At 33.8% G+C, this 18,431-nt stretch overlaps 1 protein-coding gene across 1 annotated transcript in view; it reads left to right on the top strand.

Moving 5' to 3' along the window:
* LOC149795868 (uncharacterized) overlaps positions 1-18,431 on the top strand; it is a 53,247-nt gene that overhangs the window by 24,245 nt on the left and 10,571 nt on the right. Inside the window, exons 7-12 of the mRNA XM_089965789.1 lie at positions 1,766-1,884; positions 7,091-8,174; positions 10,684-11,213; positions 11,643-11,829; positions 16,087-16,784; positions 17,731-17,948. Of these exons, the coding sequence (XP_089821915.1) occupies positions 1,766-1,884; positions 7,091-8,174; positions 10,684-11,213; positions 11,643-11,829; positions 16,087-16,784; positions 17,731-17,948 (2,836 nt within the window). The remainder of the gene's footprint in view (positions 1-1,765; positions 1,885-7,090; positions 8,175-10,683; positions 11,214-11,642; positions 11,830-16,086; positions 16,785-17,730; positions 17,949-18,431) is intronic.

Here is an 18,431-nt window from a genome sequence, read left to right as displayed (position 1 = left end):
GAGTGGTCATGTGTATTGATGATGATTGTTGAGTGGTCATTTGTACTGATGATGATTGTCGAGTGGTCATGTGTATTGATGATGATTGTTGAGTGACCATGTGTACTGATGATAATTGTTGAATGGTCATGTGTACTGATGATGATTGTTGAATGGTCATGTGTAGTGATGATGAATGATTGTTGAATGGTCATGTGTACTGATGATGATTGTTGAGTGGTCATGTGTACTGATGATGATTGTTGAGTGGTCATGTGTACTGATGATGATTGTTGAATGGTCATGTGTAATGATGATGAATGATTGTTGAATGGTCATGTGTACTGATGATGATTGTTGAGTGGTCATGTGTACTGATGATGATTGTTGAGTGGTCATGTGTACTGATGATGAATGATTGTTGAGTGGCCATGTGTACTGATGAAGATTTATTTATATTTGAAATCTCAGAAACAAGTTTTGAAAAAGAATTAGCTGTGGTACATTTTAAACAGGTACTGGAAACTTTTCACAAATCTGCACAACAGTTTTGCAGTTAGATATCCTTGTAGGTGAATGCAAGAATATGCCCTACAGCTAGTGAGACAAAGAAATGAATTGCACAGTACTAGGAATGAATTAATGGGTGAGCAGGAATTTGTTGCTCTGTATGTCATATGTACAGAGAAAGACAAAATGTTTGTTCTTCATGTAGTTACTGGAATCATGCATAACATTAGGTGATGTTTAGAAGATCATAAATACATCATTGATGTGGACCATATGTGGTAAAGTGCATGATATTTAATTGGTCCTAAATGAAACTAGTGTAAATCATACATCCAGTATGACTGCAAATGATGCATCCAGTAATGCTTGGAAATCTTGTCATCACCACTCCTTCTGAACAGAGGGTAATGCTTATGTAGGGTTTTTGACCAAAGACTTCTGATTCTGTCTTGTTGATCCTAAAAGAAAATGGTGCTTATCTGACTTCCAGTGTAGCCAACACAACAATCAATTTGAAAATATTATAATCACTGTAGAATATCAGAGATAAGTTTTAATATTTTTGCAATTAAAAGGAATAAATGGTATTGAATTTATGGAAATTATATCATCCAAGACAGCATAATTCCCTTTGAGGGTCTCTTGTTATCAATCTGTGGTTTTCAATAGCTCTGTTGAGTGTGGACCAGGATGTCCTGTTGTCAACCATGTCTTTTAGCAGGATAGGTATTGTTACTCCAAAACTTTTAGGACGATTAATATATGAAACTTTACATGCACATTCATCACATGCATTAGTTTGTCCTAAATGAAAATGATGCTGCTTCTAATATGGCAACCACAGTAGCCATCTTAAAAATTTGTATTGCTTAACTCCTGAATATAAAGTCATATTAACATGAGATTTTCACCAGAAAACTTTATATGATGACCCTGAATGATAATAATGCTAATCTTGGCATCCAAAATGGACACCACTGCAGACTGCATAAAACTTCCAATACAAATTATAATAATTTTACTGAGAGATATATAAGAATTATGAATTATCTTTGCAGTAATTTTATATGTTTTTCCTTCCTGATTATCAACTTTGAAACTGGCCTTGAATGCATAGACCTGTTGTCATCAGCAATCCATTTCTTTGCTGGCAGAAAGTCTGCTCACTTAGTACTTATTTATAATATTGGTATTGATGTGGGAGGAGTGGTGTGCTACTAATCCTTCATTTCATGTACATGCATACTTATCTAAACCATATGATATTTATTTTTAGAGATGGCAACCTCCGGAGTTCATGAGGAAAGCAAGGAAGGCAGAACAGAGACTACAGCTGCAGAAACAGGCCCATTGCCAAACACATCAAATGAAAATAAGAACCTTGCTGGTACCAAAGTTAGTATTTCACTTGGCTTATTTCTTGAATTCTTTGTATTTAAACCTATTAAAATTCAACTACTTGCAGCAAGCTTGCAGACTTTGAAAAATTCCTTGTGCAAATTTGTGCAAGCTCCCTTACTAGCTTATGCAACTTCAACTAGCTTCTCACAAGCTTGCTGCAAGCTTATGGTAAGAATGCATTTTGGGGGCCATTTTCATTTAGGATCAGCTGGACATGAAAAATAGGCTTTTAGTGATAACTCTATTCAGATTGCAGAGTGATGGTATTGCGATGGTCCCGCATATTGGATATACATGCCTAACTCATTTCGATGTAAACTGAAGGGTGTACCTTGATCAAAGTGCATATGACAATTGCCATCATCCACTGATAGTTCTTGTTAGGTGTGTCAATTTCCACCACATGGAAGTGAAGTGTACTACATAAGAAAGTGTATGATATGAAGTACCATCCAGGAAACTCTTGCAGTTATATTAGGGAATTTTGTTTATAATTACATATTTTGAGTCTCAGTTTAACCAATGTGGATATGTAACAAAGCTTGCCACTAGCTTCCATTGGGTTAGTGGTTCATAATAGGGTCATCCCAGATTTTTCCTCTACCAAATATGCTGGGCACCATCTGCTATCATGTGCTGAAAAATGGTGTTAAACCACACTAACCATACATACATACATACATACATACATCATGAGTAGAAGGTGTTTCTGACCTCCATAGTCCTTGGTGAAGGTCAGGACAAGTATCTTAAGTTTTATGTCTCACTTTTTTGTACGTACAATCCTGATGAAGAGTGCACAAAAGTTATGTGAACTTGATCCAATTCCAACATCACTGCTGCTTGAGTGCTTAGATCCAGTATTGCCTTCACTAACTGATGTTATTAATACCTCTCTTTCATCCGGAGAATTCCCATCATTTTTCAAAACTGCCACTGTAAAGCCTCTGCTGAAGAAACCAACGCTAGACCATAACAATTTAAAGAACTACCACCCAGTTTCTAATCTCCCATTCATAATCAAAAATCTTAGAAAAGGTTGTTCTATCACAGCTTGTATCTCATCTAAATTCATACAGTCTTTATAGCAATGTACAATCTGCATATCGCCCTTGCCACAGTACTGAAACTACTCTTCTAAAAGTAGTTAATGACATTCTCTTGGCGTTGGATAGCGGAAAGATTACAGTCCTCGCCCTTCGTGATTTGTCTGCAGCATTTGACACAGTAGACCATGATATATTACTTCACCGTCTCCAGCATGTATTTGGCATTCATGATACAGCCTTACTGTGGTTCAAGTCCTACTTGGTCAACAGGACACAAATTGTGTCTGCAAATGGAATACACTCCAGCCCAGTTGATCTATGTTGTGTTCCACAGGGGTCTATTCTTGGACCTGTTCTCTTCATTCTGTACACTCAGTCACTCTCAAGTGTCATAGATCATCATCCAGTGTCTCACCAATTGTACACTGATGACACCCAAATATACAAATCTAGCCACCCAACTGAAGTTGATGCTACCATCCAAGGTGTAGAGAGGTGCATTTCTGATGTGAAATCATGGATGACATGTAACAAGCTGCAGATGAATGATGATAAAACTGAGGCCATTCTGATCATAACACAAAGACTTTCTCAGTCACATCCTTTACCTCAAACAATACATATATCAGCAGCACCAACATTAAATTCACACAATCAGTACGAAACCTAGGTGTTACTCTGGACAGTACTCTCACATTGCACCAACATGTCATGAACATATGCAAGGCTGCATATCTTGAGCTGAGACACATCAGCTCAATTTGCAAATATCTTTCAGTTGTGTGTTCATTAGTACTTTCAAGACTGGACTATTGTAATTCAATTCTGTCTGGTTCATCTCAATATCTACTCCAGAAACTTCAAGAAGTTCAGAACACAGCTGCTCGGATCATACTTAGAGAACCACGATCAGAACCACCTCCCCGCTGCTCTGTACCCTACACTGGCTATCCATTCAATCCAGAATCAAACACAAGATTTGTTCTCTGTGCTACATTTCACTGTTGGACTCTAGTCCAACATAGCTGTCTGACCTCACCCATGTGTACACACCAGCAAGATACTTACGCTCCTCTTCTGACAGTCATATACTCATTATTCCCACTATGAAAACAAAGTCATATGGACAGCGTTCTTTTGCATACCAGGGCCCAGCAATGTGGAATGAATTGCCCACTGAACTTAAACACAAAGACACAGTGATCACATTCATGAGGGCTCTCAAAACTCACTTATTTTGACTGCAAGAACAAACATAAAGACCTAATAATGTTTCCTACCTAAAATATTCTCAGCTTGTTTTTTTTATTTTTATAATGTTTTTCTAATTTCGTGGTGTTTGTTTTCGTAAAAATGTTATGTTTTTTGTTTTATAGGTGTTGTCTAATGTTATAAAGTGCTTAGAGCTTCTAAAGATTAGGTACTATGCAAAGTCCTCATTATTATTATTATTATTATTATTATTATTTATATCTGCTAAACACCTTTCAACTTAATAGTGATTAAGGGACAAACTTTACTTACTTTTACATCATCATTAGAAGGCATGTTGTGTTCCATCTTTGGGGGAATATGCTCACTTTGTTGATAGAGCATTAGACTCAAAATCTAAGGGTTGTTGGTTCAGTACTCCCTCAAGATGGCTGCACACTTAGTTTCCATTGTGTCAACATTTATCTGGCTGAAAAAAGATGCTATTAAAAAAGAAACCAGCATTGTGTGCCTCTATTCATCAATTGATTAAAGGTGTGTTGCATATCAAATTGTAAGTCCTTTCCTAAAGATCAAGGTCTATGCTAGGTATTTCCTGTTTTCCATCATATTTTCCTTGCAGTCCTGTAACAACTTTCAGGCCGAGACTAGATATAACTTGGTATACGTATGTGTCATCACCAGAACGTCTGCAATAATTACATGAGGGCTCAAATATTCAAGATCAAGGTCATGTGTCAATATCATATTTCAACACACCTTTCTTTCTGCTCTATAACTTTGAGAGTAATGGATGAAATTTGTTCATAATTGGCAGGTGTGTTGCATATTACTTTGGGAGTCCTATCTTCAAGGTCATAAGTACTTTAAATTTTTCACAACACTTTTCTTCTTCCCAATAACTTTTGAGACATTTTAAATAATGGTTGAAGTTTGCTATAATTATATATCATTACTAGAAAGTTTGTCATATACCATAATCAAGGTCACAGTCCAGTAATTTAAATTCCATGGTTTTCAAGCTGTTTGAGATTAATGAGACAAAATATAGTATGCATATGTACATCATCATTAGCATGTGTGTCAATGCCACACTGGGGCTTCTATTTTCGATGTCATGGTCATGGGCCATTAACTTCAAGTTTTCCTTCAAAGTTTTATTTTTAACTTTAAAACATTAGATTTGTTTGAGATTAAGGGATGAAATTCTGTGTACTTGTATAGTATCATCAGAATGTATTTTGCATGTCTTATTGTTTTCATTGTTGTTGTTGTGGGCTTATTGCCAATTATCAGCACAGGATAGGGCTCTATCATGGTGGCCATTATAACTGCTGGAGGAAGAACCCATGTGGTCAGAGGTGTGATGGCAGTGAACAGTCAAGGCAAGCACTGTGCTGCTCGGCCACCTGGGGCCCCTATCCCACATTATGCATTGTCTGTTCATGATGCATCAGTATTTAAGTTTTTTCTTTAATACATTTTTTGGTTGTTTAGATACTTCAATGGAACTTGTGATACATATATATTGACACTAGAAGACATGTTGTGTTTCACATTTGGGCGCCTGATCATCATGATCAAGGTCACAGGTCAATGTCTTATGTTTTTTGCTTAATTTGTTTCTGCTATGTATATTCAAGCTATCTGATGTACATGGATGCATTGTACACTTTTTTTCTTCTTTTAATTTGCTTCTTATGTAGCCTGGTCAACATTTTGTCTGAAGGTCAAGGTCAGTGACTGACTTTTCCTCCTATCGGTACATTCATTATATTGCCCTCCACGATAAAGCCATGAAACTTGGATATTCTCCATGTCTGTCCAGTAACTCTTGAGGTCATATGTGTAATATCTGTTGATTAATATATGTAAGAAAGAATTAGAATATCTTTACTTGCTACCAAGTCACCATCAAAAAGCAGGTCACACTATTAGTTTAATTGGCAATATTAAAATTATCAGGTGGCAGTGACTAGTTATAGCTAGATGACCTTACAAATACATTTGTTGCATTGTAAAGTGATCCTTATTTAATTTATAATGAAAATGAAATAAATTTGAAGTACAAGAAGTGTCCCTTTCTAGATATGTAAAATGATCAGTGATTATTTTATTAATGACTTCTTGTGGAGCATTGCATGGATTAAGTACTATCCACAAAAGAAATCATTTTGTTAAATTCAAGGAAACTTTTTCATTTTCCAATTTATTTGCAACTGTTTTATATATTTCTACTTTGTGCTTAATTTTAGCTGTGATTGAGGGTTGTGCCTACCTAACTTTTGTCATGTTTCTATGAAGTAAACAAGATGTTTTCTTAAACTTGAGTTTAAACCCTGACCTTCCTTATAAAGTTAGTGGATTTTTAGGTAGGAAATCTAATATGTCACAGGTCATTAGTGAGATTGGTATTTAAAGAGATATGTTTTACAGTTATCTAATGTTTATGATCAGTCTGTGGAATCACTTATATTTGTGCTCAGATTTGAGAGGAATTGTTTATTTAAATTATTTATTATAATTACATTGACCTTTTTGGACTAAAACACTACTTCAGGATTAATGAGGACTCTTTCAAAGATATTCTGGATTATATCATTGTGATACATCAAGACATTCAAGAACATTGGAATTCACTTGGAACATTCTCTATTTTTTCGACTTCTGATAGGATATTTAGGATTATTTTGAACTTTATTCACAATAGCAAAATGTTATTTGAATTTTTACTTTATATTCTTGCAAAATAAATTTTGCTGAATTTTATTCAAATTTGTGGTTTTTATTTCTTTGTTACTTAGTTGAAGACGACAAAGTCATAACACAACTCAGTCTTAGGTTAGGTAGATGTGTCATTTTCTTGGCATTTTTATTGTCCTTTAACCATTTAATTTTAAATTAATTTTAATTTTGGGGATTTTTTATTTTGTTTTCAGTGCATTAAAAATTCAGAAGTAGAAATTGTCCAAGAACCAATGGAAGAAATTGAGAGTGGAAAGTCAGAAGAACTAAGAGTCGCAACGGATGGCAATACATATTCCATAAATGAAAATGATGCAGAAAAAGATTCATTATCAGCTTCAGATGATGAGAAGAAGAAAAGAGAGGATGAATTTCCTTCCATAAAGATCAAGGCAGTGGACAAAATCTCCCAAGTTAGGTACCAACTGTTCAAATATTTCTTCACTGACCTGTCTGTTCAGGTACATTTCTCTGAAGAGGAAGGGTGTATATATGTGCAGGGAGAGAGTCAGGAGGCTGCTGAAAAAATTACAGCTGACATCCAAAATGCATTCAGTGAAATGACTAAATTTCAGGAATTAGATGTTAACATAACTGGAGAAAAATATGAACATGCAAAACAGCTCCTTGAAGAAATGAATAACAGTTCTCCAGAGAGAAAAGTCTACTGTTATTTTTTTGGTCCTTGTGATATTCACATTGTTGCCAGAACTATGGATGATGCCCAGGCAGCAAAGCACAAGGTAAACCTTCAACTTGGAAATATTAAGGTTAAAGATCACCATAAGAAATCTAGTACACATAATGACAGTAAAGACCATCAAGAATCATCTTCAGTTTCTTCTGAAAGTCCATTTCCAGATAATTCAAGACTGTCATTCACAACAGCTGAGGGAATCAGAGTCTTTGTATACAGATGTTCTATCCTGCAGGCTGAAGTGGATGTCATTGTCAGTGCAGCAAATGAAGATCTCAAACATGTTAGTGGAGTTGCTAAGGTCATAGCTGATGCAGCAGGGGGTGAATTTACTGAAGAATGTAATAGATACTTAAGGGAAAATGGACATTTGGATGTAGGAACTGCATGCATAACATCAGGGGGTAATCTAAAATATCCTTTTGTCATTCATACAGTTGGACCACAGTGGGACAAGTACAGCAAAACATCAGAAGGGGTACAAAAATGCATGGATGATTTATGGAAAGCAGTGATCGGTTGCTTTTTTAAAGCTGAAACACTGCAAGTGCGCTCCATAGCTCTACCAGCAGTCAGTTCAGGTTGGTTTAAATTTAGCTTGGAGCGTTAGTGAATTGTAAAGTTGGCTTGGTTTATACAGCAGAAAAGTTTCATGAGAACTGGATGAAAATCCTACATAAAATCAATTAGTTGTCTTCCAGATTATTGTAATTCCAGCAAAGTGAATTTTTTTTGGAAGCAGAAAATAAATTGTGCATAGCTGTGAAATAAGGTAATCCCACAAGAAGAGTTATTACTTGTAGTATCATTATTAATATTATTGTTAGCCAAAAGGACAATTTTATTAAAGCCTCTGCTAAACTCCTGACCTCAGTGTGGGATTTATCTATCCTGCAGCAACACAAAAAATTTTATATTTCTTTTCTGACCTGCAAAACTACATAAATCTTGTGGATATTTTCATGTTAAATATTAATTTGCATACAGAGATTAGTAAAATTTTATACATGAATATTAGTCACAACTACATACATTTTTTGTGCCATATGCTACCTACACTATATCAAAGATCAAAACAAATGATACCACCTTCCAGTTCAAATCACTTTCTTGTGGTTTTATTTGGGAAATTCTACTGTATGCGTTGTCTGTTATTTTAAAGTCAAAAGCCTGAAAATGTATGTAGTCTTAAAGGTTTGTGTAGTTGGATAATATAATGTAAGACTACAATAAATACACCAAAACAGATTCCGACTTAGTACTTACAGAATCTCACATTGAAGTTAGTTTTACATACATATGTTTAAAGATGCAGGATAATATGGTTCTGTTTAAAGTTTTAGGTCAAGGTAACTCTATAAAACAAGAACTCTGCACTAAGACCAGTAGTATGTCAAGATTAGAAAATCATTCTCATGTTGAAATGCATATTTGATTCTGAAATTTGACATTTTTTTTTGCATCAAATCACTTAACATAGATGCTAGAATTGTATACTGAGTATGAGACTGGGTGTTTGTGATAATACAGATAATGGTGTGACCAGTAAGTTATATAGACAGAGGGACCATGATGAAGGACTGCTTTGTTTGGGAATATGTGCAGTATTATGAGAGAACTTTCTCCTTACTTCCATGTTGTGTTCACAGATATAGAGATAGATAAAATACCTAACTTAATTAGCCCAAAACTGTTCTAGGTACATTGTAAGCTGGTTAATGTTTAACAAATATATGATGTCATTGGTTTTGAGAAGTTTTGCTTGAAATTGTTTTTCTATTTAGAAAGTATGTTTGTATTTATTTTTCTTATCACACAGTTACATCTTCTTGAATCAACAATCTGTCTTCAATCTCAATGTGTCATGTAGTCACCTCTTCTTGAATCAACAAGCTGTCTTCAGTCTCAATGTGTCATGTAGTCACCCCTTCTTGAATCAACAATCTGTCTTCAGTCTCAATGTGTCATGTAGTCACCTCTTCGTGAATCAACAATCTGTCTTCAGTCTCAGTGTGTCATGTAGTCACCTCTTCTTGAATCAACAATCTGTCTTCAATCTCAATGTGTCATGTAGTCACGTCTTCTTGAATCAACAATCTGTCTTCAATCTCAATGTGTCATGTAGTCACCTTTTCTTGAATCAACAAACTGTCTTTAATCTTGATTTAAGTGATAAATATTTATTGAGTAGTATCAAGCAAATATTACCCTACTGGCTTTGCATTTGTTTAATTTAGATTTTCCTAACTTGTACTTCAATTGTACTTCCTGAAGTTGATCTGATTTGGGTTTAACATTAATTTAGATTTTCCTAACTTGTACTTCAATTGTACTTCCTGAAGTTGATCTGATTTGGGTTTAACATTAATTTAGATTTTTCTATCTTGTACTTCAATTATATTTCCTTGACCTGATTTGGGTTTAAAGTTGAGTGGTACTCACAATCTGAAGCATCGTTCTAGTTTGCTATAAAGAATTTTTCTAACACTGTTTCAGAGCTGTGCCATTAGACATGACTGCAGTGGAACAAAAACTACATTTACACTCATATTTTGTGTCTGAACATAATAAATTTCTGTGCATACTTTTTTCACCCTTTGATTCTCTAAGAAAGGGTAAGAAACTATAACTTGGCAAAATACATCATTTTTTTTGTTCTATTACCTTTTGTAACCAGGACCCATATGATCTTGTTTGTGATTGTGGGAACTTAATTGAACTTCATTATTTTGGGGTCTCAGTCAATAATTTTGTTCATAGAAATGTAAATCAACTTAAGGGCATAATTTGTATTCAACCACAATGTTCACTATGTCCCTGCAATATTCTCACAGTATATGTTATTAGTTTACTAGAAATGAATGATTTTAACGTGTATGATTCAAACAGCCAATGTTTGCGTTCTTTGCTTTCATATTTCCTCCCTTGTGTCACCCATCAGGGTCCAAAATCTGGGTTAGTGATCAAAACAAATATAATGAAGGTTTTTATTATACTTTTGTTATATAGTGTTATAATTATAAATTGGGAAAATAAAAATTGTACAAAATTCAAATAGTTTATTTATTAATGAAACATTTTCATTTTTAGGAATTTATGGAGTTCCCATGGAGATATGTGCAAGTCAGTATCTCTTTGCAGTGTCGAAGTTCAGCAAATCTATGTCACAAAGCACTGGTAGTCTAAAAGAGATTCATTTTGTTGATGTGAATGACAAAATCCTTAACCTGATTGCACTCGCTTTCTCTGCAACATTAGGAGATGACCAGGCCATAGCTAAAGACTTTAGTGATAGGCTGCAGAGCGTTTTGTCAAGATTTGGGTACCCTTCAACTCCACGGATGTTAAAACCAATTGTAGCATTCAAGAAAATGGGCCATTCGTCCAAAAACTTTGAGTCACACTATGTATTGGAAGAGAATAAAAGCACATTCCATTTTACTAAAGTCTTCAAAGTTTTGATTTACACTGGTAACATCACAGAGACTACATGCCAAGCCTTAGTCAGCAGTGAAGACAAAGATTTGAAGTCACATGGAGGTGTAGCAAAGGCCATCAAGAAAAAAGCTGGGCAAAAGTTTGATGGTAGCTTAGCCAGTCATAGAGGACGACAGTATATGGTGAAGTTTTAGGAACATTCTTTTGATATAAATATTTTTATTCATTAATTCATGAACTATTCAGCCAGTTCATTTATATTTGATAGACAATTATGTAGTTAGGACATGAATAATCAAACATAAAGAAATTATATATTGGAATTCCACTATATATATATATATATATATATATATATATATATATATATATATATATATATATATATATATATATATATATTCCATGTATTTGTTAAATACTTAAACTTTTATAATTGCATACCTAGTAATCTAACTTTGGAAGAAATGTAGATTTCTTCATGTGAACTGTTATATATTACTCAAGTGTTCATGCCACCAGATAAAGATGAGAATTCAGTAAAACTAAATCACCAGAACATTTGTTTCCCCGTGACATTGTATTCTTAATCTATTCTCTTTGACTAACAGGTGGGTGATGTAATAGAACTTGATGCTGGTAATTTGAAATGTAAGAAAGTGATCTGTTGCATCATTCCCAAGTGGACTAGCAGTGTGTCAGATGAGGACCACAAGAGACATCTGGGACAGTGCTTCAGGGGCATTCTGGAGAAGGCTAAGGCTTACAAGTCTGTTGCAATGCCACTTATTGGAATAGGTTTGTATTGAAACATCTGGTTCTCAAGGTCAGTTGTCTAAATTTGTGTTTGTTCTTTATTCTATCATATTGCCTTGAAACTACAGGAAATACAAAAAATTATTTGAATCCTTCATGACATTTTCATCAGCACATCAGACATGACTGCATGATATGTTAATATCAAAAGGGCATCATTTATGATGATGAGCAATTAAAAATCATTTTTTTTACACAAGTTTGTTATGTTTCCATAATCTGTATCTATAAATTCACCATATACATAGTTCATTATAACCCTAATAACATTATTTCAATGATTTTTCTGGGATTTTACATATTTTGTATTTTCCAAGCTGTCACAATCAGGAACATTCCTTAGAAAAGTTTGTCAGTCTTTTCTGATGAATGGGATGAAAGGTTCTCAAAGTTCATATACCTTGAATTATGAATAATACTGGAAGGCAGAACTGTTGAAACTATTTTGGTTACAGCTCGAACAGTATTAATCAGACTAGACAGAAATTTAGAAGTTACCGGTGTTTTTATATGCCCTCCATATAATGTTAATATCTGTCCATCTGTTAGTTGCCTATCTTATTTCCACACAAGAACTCGTGTTCTCCACCATCTACAGTTACCAAATTGCAAACCAGCATATCCATTCAAGTTTTGGAAAGATTTCAAAGTTATTGCAGGTATCCTTTATGAAATCTGGCCTCAAAATAGGGATGTTCCTCAGGGCAGTGCATTGTTAGTCGCCCATTTTAACATCAAAATTAACAATATGCTGAAATACCTTAATCCAGAAATTGATTGCTCATTATTTGTCAACAAATTATTGATCTGCTATACATGAAATGGTATGGATAATATTGAGTGTCAACTACATTTATGCTTAGATACAATTCAGAAGAAATTTTGTTGAGATTCTTGAAATCTAAAACTGTTTGAATGCACTTCTGCCAGTTACATAGAATTCATTATGACCAAAACTCTACCTTAATGATTATCTCATATCTTTTGTAGAAGAGACTAAATTTTTAGGCCATACTTTGAAATCTCTGAGAGACAAATTACATCATTTTTTTTTAGTTTTCTTTCTTTACTAAATGGATTGCAGAACTTTAAATGTGACAGCCTATTAGTATCTCTGATCTTACAGAAACATGATCTGGCTTTATAGTTGAAATAAAATTACTCTGAACAGTTGCCCGCCCTGTCACATTTGTATGAGGGGTAATGAAAAAGCAGATGTTGCTGCCTAAGTTCTGAATGTGAGATTCCATATACTGACTTTAAATATAGTAAAGCCTTCAATTTATGCAAATGTCAAATTTGTGTGACCCGAGATGAATTTTCCCACTTAAATTATTACAAAAGTGAGGAGCTGCATTCAGTAGACTTTACATTTATGACCAAAATGAACCCTTTCAGTCAATACTTTATTTTGTTTTAAAAATTTTTATTGACATATTTATTAAGTTACATTAAAAGAAATACACACAAAAAAGACACAAAATTAGGACAACAATCTTCAATCCATCCATAAATAGGGAGCCAAATCTTCATCCCTTTCAAACACATACAAAATTGGCAGTTCCTCATTGGGAACCCAGATGCTGCATATTTGTATATGTATGTGAATGTTGCATATCTTGGTGTATATTTTATTCATTGGAATTATGAAGTACTCAATGACTTATGTTGCATATCTTGATGTATATTTTGTTCATTGGAATTATGAAGTACTCAATGACTTATGTTTCATATCTTGGTGTATATTTTGTTCATTGGAATTATGAAGTGCTCAATGACTTTTAAGACTAACACAATATTTTGGAATTATTCAATTTACATTCTTGATTATAGATGTTAGAACATAAAAATAGTCAAAACTATTGGTACATCAGCACACTCAGTACTGGAATTAATTTGGAACACAATACCTTTTTACATTTAGGATTACCGGTATAGGGGATTTAATTCACAATACTATACATAATCCTCTTAAATTTTCACATTGTAACTTGGAGAAATATATTGTGTTAATTTTAATAAATATTTTGGCTTCACTTCTTTCTTGTTATTTAATTTAGTGCATAGAGTTATAACATCTGTACATATTTTATGTTTTGATCTTTATCTTTTTGTATACATTCTAGAGAGTTTTAAATTATTTATCTGTTATCTTGTTCTGCTACTTTCCTTTACATTTATTTTAAAAAGTTTATCTACCTAAAGTTATTTTTTGTAGTTCCTGATCTTTCCATGTTTTAGAACAATTTTATTGACACCATATAAGTATAATTGTGCACACACACACACACACGTTAGTGTAACAGCCCAGTCAAGCTTATAATAAAATAAAAATATGAAACTGATGGATGGAGATACAGAACAGAACAATACGAGCCCCCTTATACAAGATATAATAATTTAGTTAATTATATAAACAAAATGAAATTGAACTTGACACTTGGAGGAAACTCTTCTTTTAGAATATAATTCCCAAGTTTATAAAAATAGATTTAGCAGTTCAGTTTATACTGATATGACAAATTTCATCTTAAAATTGAGCATTCAAACTCAATTGTCCAGTATGTCTGCATATGAAATTGATGGATGGAGAGATATAAAACAAAACAACATGAGACCCCAACACAAAATATAACAATTAAGTTTATTTTATGAACAAAATGAAATTGAACATGACACTTGAAGGAGACTCTTATCTTAGAAAATAATAGTTAGCAATTCAGTTTACACTGAAATGACAAATTTCATCATAAAATTTAGCATTCAAACTCAGCTGTCCAGCATGCCTGCATAACCTGGTTAGTTGGTGGTCATTCCAGATTTAGCATCGGTGATGGGTTAGTGTCGATGTATTCCCTTTTGCTACTCTGTCTTTCATCCAGCCTTAAATCCTCAGCCATAATATGGGTTGTCTCCTCTCTTTGGCCATTGTGTTTGTGTATATATGGAGCTATTTCCCTTTTGAAATAGATAAATAGGCAACCTAAATATTTTATTAGGTTTTTAGTTCTGGGATAGAACATTATTGCCTCTCTCATTATGTCAGATATTGTCATATTGTAATTCAACAGACACTAAGGCTAATATGGGTCCCCAGGTTCCAACCCAAAAACAACTCATACAGACAATTAATTTACCTCCCTAATGGTCTATTCAACATCCCTAACTGATCTATAGCATAAACAAGAAACAATAACCCTTATGCCCTACTGTGAATAATAAATGATTAACTGGTCCAGGACTAAGTGTCAGCCAGCAGATGCTCAATTCTTATTTAAAAGTAATTTTGATCTTAATTATACAAATGAATTAATGGGATTCACTTCTTGCATTAACTACATTGTTTCCTATCTAACATCTGATCAGTTTGAACATACTATAACCTAGGAATACACATTTCTTAGTATGCGTGATTCATTTCATTTAAGACACACAATTTTGCACTCATAAAACAATAGAAGTATTATATGAAATTCTTAGAATACATGATTGCTATAACAAGTAAGACAAATTGAAACAATTATCTTAAGACTAATATTAAAGAAAATTGCATAAGATTAAGGCAAATACCTTGCGCTTTTGAGACTAACATTCTACTGTCAGAGACATGTATGTATCTTAAGGTTCTCTGTCTCTCAAATATTTCAGACACAGTTGCCTTAGACAATTTATTTAATGAGAAAAAATACTGTGGACTTTCCTTGGAGTCAAGACTTCCTCCTTCCACAGATAAACTTCGACTGAACAATTTTGCAGTGTGAAATATTTCAAACATGAAATTCCATCTAAGAAGACACTTTAATTTAGATTAGCCAATCAGGATTAGTTTTATCTAAACCACTATTATTAACACACATCCATCAAGGTTAGACTTACTCTCTTATTATGCACCTTATTAATAAACTGTTTTCTGGAAAGTTTCATATTATGACTTATTTCAACTAGTACAAAAGTTGTCTCTGTATTATTTCAACTCTAAACATTTTCTGATACCTTGAGCTGAAATTCACCTTGCTTTGTTGATCTATCTGACCATTATCTAATAGACAGTCATTAAAAATCAATCATGTCCCAAACCAGGAATATTTAAGCACTGTGACATTTGCTGGCTGCACATTTGTACTGCCAGTAAATGCCATGATTTCTAGGCATGACATTTACCACTGTTTATGACATGTACAGATGGTAAGCTTTCATGTTATCAAAAATATAACTGAAACAATTTTACTTGCCTTGCAGGTTCTAAGCATAACAGCATTGAATTGTGTGGTAGAGTTTTGCTAGATTGCTTGTTGATATTCAGCATGGTACTCAGAAAAAAGGAAGCCATCAGGGAAGTTCATATTGTCAGTCTAGATGATGGACCCATAGCAAGTGTGAAAAACATTTTCACTAAATTTTTTGATGCACAGAAGAAGAAATTTCATGATGGAGGAAGAAAACATATGTGCACTGGAGTAGATTCAGCCAGTGCATCTGGGGGACAAGGTGAACCAACTAACAATTCTGATCTCCAAAGCGAGAATGAAGAACAAGTAAACGAATCTGGTGAACTTAGTCAAACAAGAGATGAGGTAGACAGGGATACTACAGAAGATCTGGCATCCTCTGACCTTGGGACTAACCAGCCTCTAAAATCCCAGAAAATTAACAGTGATGAGGAGGATGAAAGAGACGTATGTGCTATTTGCTTGGATACATGTGATGATCCAGTTAAGATGAAGAAATGTGGTCATCTGTTTTGTAAAGGCTGCATTGATACTCAACTACAATACAAGCCTGTGTGTCCAGTATGTGGCACAATTTATGGGGTCATTAGAGGAAATCAACCAAAGGGCCAAATGACTCAAAGGATAGATAAACATCATGATCTTAAAGGATACGAAGGATATGGAATAATTGAGATAACATATCATATGCCAGGTGGAATTCAAGGTGTAAGTATTCTTTTCTTTTTTCATTAGAAGAAATATATATTATCAAGGAAGTTAGTACATCTAGTACTGTAGTACATTAAGATAATGACTGACAAAACTAGTATGTCTAGTCCTAAAATATTGTACTTGCAAAGTCATGAAGAGATGAAATAAGCAAAGAATAATGTACTCTAAATAAAAATATTTTGATTTAAAATCATGCAATGTTATTAGCACACAAGGAGATGTGATACTCTCTTTTTTGTAGATGATTCCTTCTAGATCGGTTTTTGTTGGATGACACACTATAATTAATTATAATTCATCATATTGTACTATTCTGATGTCACTGAATTTATGTGAATGATATTTTTGTTACCTCTCATGCAATTCAACTAGCTACAGCTGATGGACAGATATTCATTTTTACTTTCTTAGAACTTTATCTTTAAATGGCACCAAGTAACCATGAGGTGCTGAGGTGCGTATATATATATATATATATATATATATATATATATATATATATATATATATATATATATATATATATATATAAATTTCTTTTAACTATAGGTGAACTACTACACGTGTTTTGACTCATGTAGACATTTGGGAGTCTGAGTTTAATTTCAGACTCAGTTCAAACAATATTATAGTAAGATCAGTTGTTAGACTTTGACTTTGTTTTATTAGTCTCATTTGTAGCTTTGAGCTTTTTGTAATATTGTGATCTTTTGTATATCCTCTACCATCATGAAATATATATATATCAATTGTTTGGACATGTGCCAACTGGATAATCTTGCAAGTTTTGGTCATATGAAATCACATGTCATTTATCATTGTCCAGACAAAGTCAGTAGATAAGTGGGCAGATCCATGACTGTATTGGTGGATAGATGGACACCATGCCACAGACAACTGTTTAGTTGGCTATGTAAATACTACCATTAATTTGTTTCAGGATGATCATCCCAAGCCAGGACAGTGTTATTCTGGATTGAACAGGAATGCATATCTTCCCAATAATGAAAAGGGACAAAGAGTACTTCGCCTGCTTCATCTGGCCTTTGATCGACGGTTGATCTTCACCATTGGTCGATCTGTAACTACAGGACAGGATGACATGGTGACTTGGAATGATATTCATCACAAAACAAACATGTTTGGTGGACCACAGAGGTATCCTTTTTCATTTTCTAAATAACCTTCCAACAGGTAATGTTTTTATAAAATTAAAAAAATCCATTAATTGGAGCCAAGAAGTTGATAACAATCACAATTCCGTTTTAACAGTTAATAATAATAATAGCAAATTTATATTCCTATTCAAACAGCACATTAGTGACAAATATAAATCAAATCTACTTCTTGTAATATTTTTGTTCATACAATAATTTAGTTGAAGACGTGCAGAATGCCATCAAACCTTTTACATCCAGAATCTCTAATAATTAATAACATTTTAAATAATGCCTAAATCATGTGCTTTCTTGTTCCTTGAACTTTGTTTTGGCCACAGGTCTGTCCTATTACAGACATGCTTAACCAAAGATAATTGTGTCTGATACATACTGCAGGAGTTCGGCCAATGTGGGTATGTGAGAAAGCTTGCCAGTAGCTTCTCGAGGGTCGGTGGTTCTTTCCAGGGTTTTCCCGGATTCT

The sequence above is a fragment of the Sinohyriopsis cumingii genome, chromosome 7 (assembly GCF_028554795.1).
Source record: "Sinohyriopsis cumingii isolate HCF-2022 chromosome 7, ASM2855479v2, whole genome shotgun sequence".
NCBI lineage: Eukaryota > Metazoa > Mollusca > Bivalvia > Unionida > Unionidae > Sinohyriopsis > Sinohyriopsis cumingii.
The sequence above is the reverse complement of the archived record's forward strand: the minus strand, read 5'-3'. Positions and strand labels throughout refer to the sequence as shown.